The 1,711-nt window shown below is 43.7% G+C and overlaps 1 protein-coding gene across 1 annotated transcript in view; it reads left to right on the top strand.

The window, feature by feature from the left end:
- The window catches only part of LOC102774246 (zinc finger protein 416-like), a 31,052-nt gene that overhangs the window by 22,999 nt on the left and 6,342 nt on the right, over positions 1-1,711 (top strand). Inside the window, exon 3 of the mRNA XM_015571802.1 lies at positions 1,280-1,703. Coding sequence (XP_015427288.1) covers positions 1,280-1,703 — 424 coding nt within the window. The remainder of the gene's footprint in view (positions 1-1,279; positions 1,704-1,711) is intronic.

Raw genomic sequence — 1,711 nt, 5'->3', positions numbered from 1 at the left:
AACAAATACCCACAAGAAGTAAAAGTATGGAAATAATAAAGGTCACTCTTTATTCTTCAGACATAGCATTTTCTCTCTCAAGACAAGACTTGGTCTCTGCTATTTTCCCCCACTATCTTGTAAAATGGGCTGTGACTGCCAATGCTGAGCTCTGTGGAGAGCCCTGAGAAATAGACTCCATAAACTTCCCTAACATGGGTTGCCTCAGAAACTGCAGGAAGTGTCTGGGTGTCAGCAATCTTACAGCCAGCTTAATGGGTCCCACCTGCTCTTAACACTCACAGGGCAGGTGACTATATCCAGATACATGACCTCCACTTCTGCACCTTTGCTGTAGATAAGGACCTTGGTGAATGCCTGTTCCGGGTATCTTCTTTACATACACGAACCACGGGCTGTTCTTGTAAAACCCTCCTTCAATTGCTGTTTATAATATTACCTTCTCTGAATACTATTGCAAGCCGAACTGCTATGGGCAAGTGATGGCTGCTTACCTCTGTTGCCTTTCATTGATACTCGGAATATTTAGTTTGTGTGTTTCTAGAGAAGAAGGTACATGGGGAAACCTTGGATTTTTTCACACAGTGAATGTACCGGATGGTCTCAGAAGATGCCTGGCCCTGCAGAGTGGCAGCTGGGGGAACGTATGACATAATGGCAGTGTTCAGATTATACCAAGAACTTGCTCCTGTCCAACAGTGTTTGGTACAGGTCCCAGTGTCCACAACTCATTTATACTTTTCCTTTTCCATACTTGATTCTTTGCTGACTTGTCATTTCATCAGTGACTTCTTAGCTTTGGCTATCTTTGCCTTTGTGTCCTTTTTACATAATCTATTCCTCTGCACATCTCTCTCTTCAGTATACTACAACATGGACCTGTACAAGTGTTATGAGGTAGTAAATACTCCTCAAATCCCAGCTACTTGTTTATTGAATTTTACTTGGAATAAGATTTAACCAACCTTCTGCACAGCTTGCCCATGTCACCAGCAGAGATCTGCTGAATGCTGTTAGCAGAAGAATGAGCTGAACATTCCACTTCTCTTCCATGTGACGTTTGCCATTTGTTTGTTATATTTCTGTCGAGGTCTCCTTTGTTTTGTGATCGTCAGTGGTCAAAAACTTCACAGGGGCCTCTTATTAATCCATCCTGCAGGTCTTTTATTTTCAGCCAATTGCATGAAACCAATGTAGTATGTGCAACACGCTTTTATAATGGGATTTTCCCCTCCCACCATAGTCAACATTTATTTCCTCATCATTTCTCTGTTTTCAGATTGTGGGCATAAAATGGATGATGTGAAGGCCTATTGTGAGCAGAGTGTATCCGTAAAAGGAGTATCACAGGTCAGGGCTTCCAAGACAGCTGCAGCCACCCAGAGGACCCATCTGGGTAAGCCATGTTTCTCAGTGTTAAAAGATATTTTGCACCTGAGTGAGTTACAAGTGATATACTTTGAGAAGAATGTGTCCTTAAGTGATGCATGTGTGAGAGACTTTTGTTTCAGTGCAAACCCTCACCAGCAACAGAAGGATGCCAGTGGAGAGAAGCCCTGGAAAGAAGATATGGAGAGTGCCTCGCTTGTGACGAGTTGCTGCTTCTACTTATCTGGGATGCCTGCAGCCAATATGAAAGTTGGGGAAGACTCCCCAGCCATCTCAGGGCTTCTCCAGTACCAGGCCACTCTTAACACTGAGGAGCCCCACA

The sequence above is a fragment of the Myotis davidii genome, unplaced genomic scaffold, assembly GCF_000327345.1.
Source record: "Myotis davidii unplaced genomic scaffold, ASM32734v1 scaffold729, whole genome shotgun sequence".
In the NCBI taxonomy this organism is placed as follows: domain Eukaryota; kingdom Metazoa; phylum Chordata; class Mammalia; order Chiroptera; family Vespertilionidae; genus Myotis; species Myotis davidii.
The sequence above is the reverse complement of the archived record's forward strand: the minus strand, read 5'-3'. Positions and strand labels throughout refer to the sequence as shown.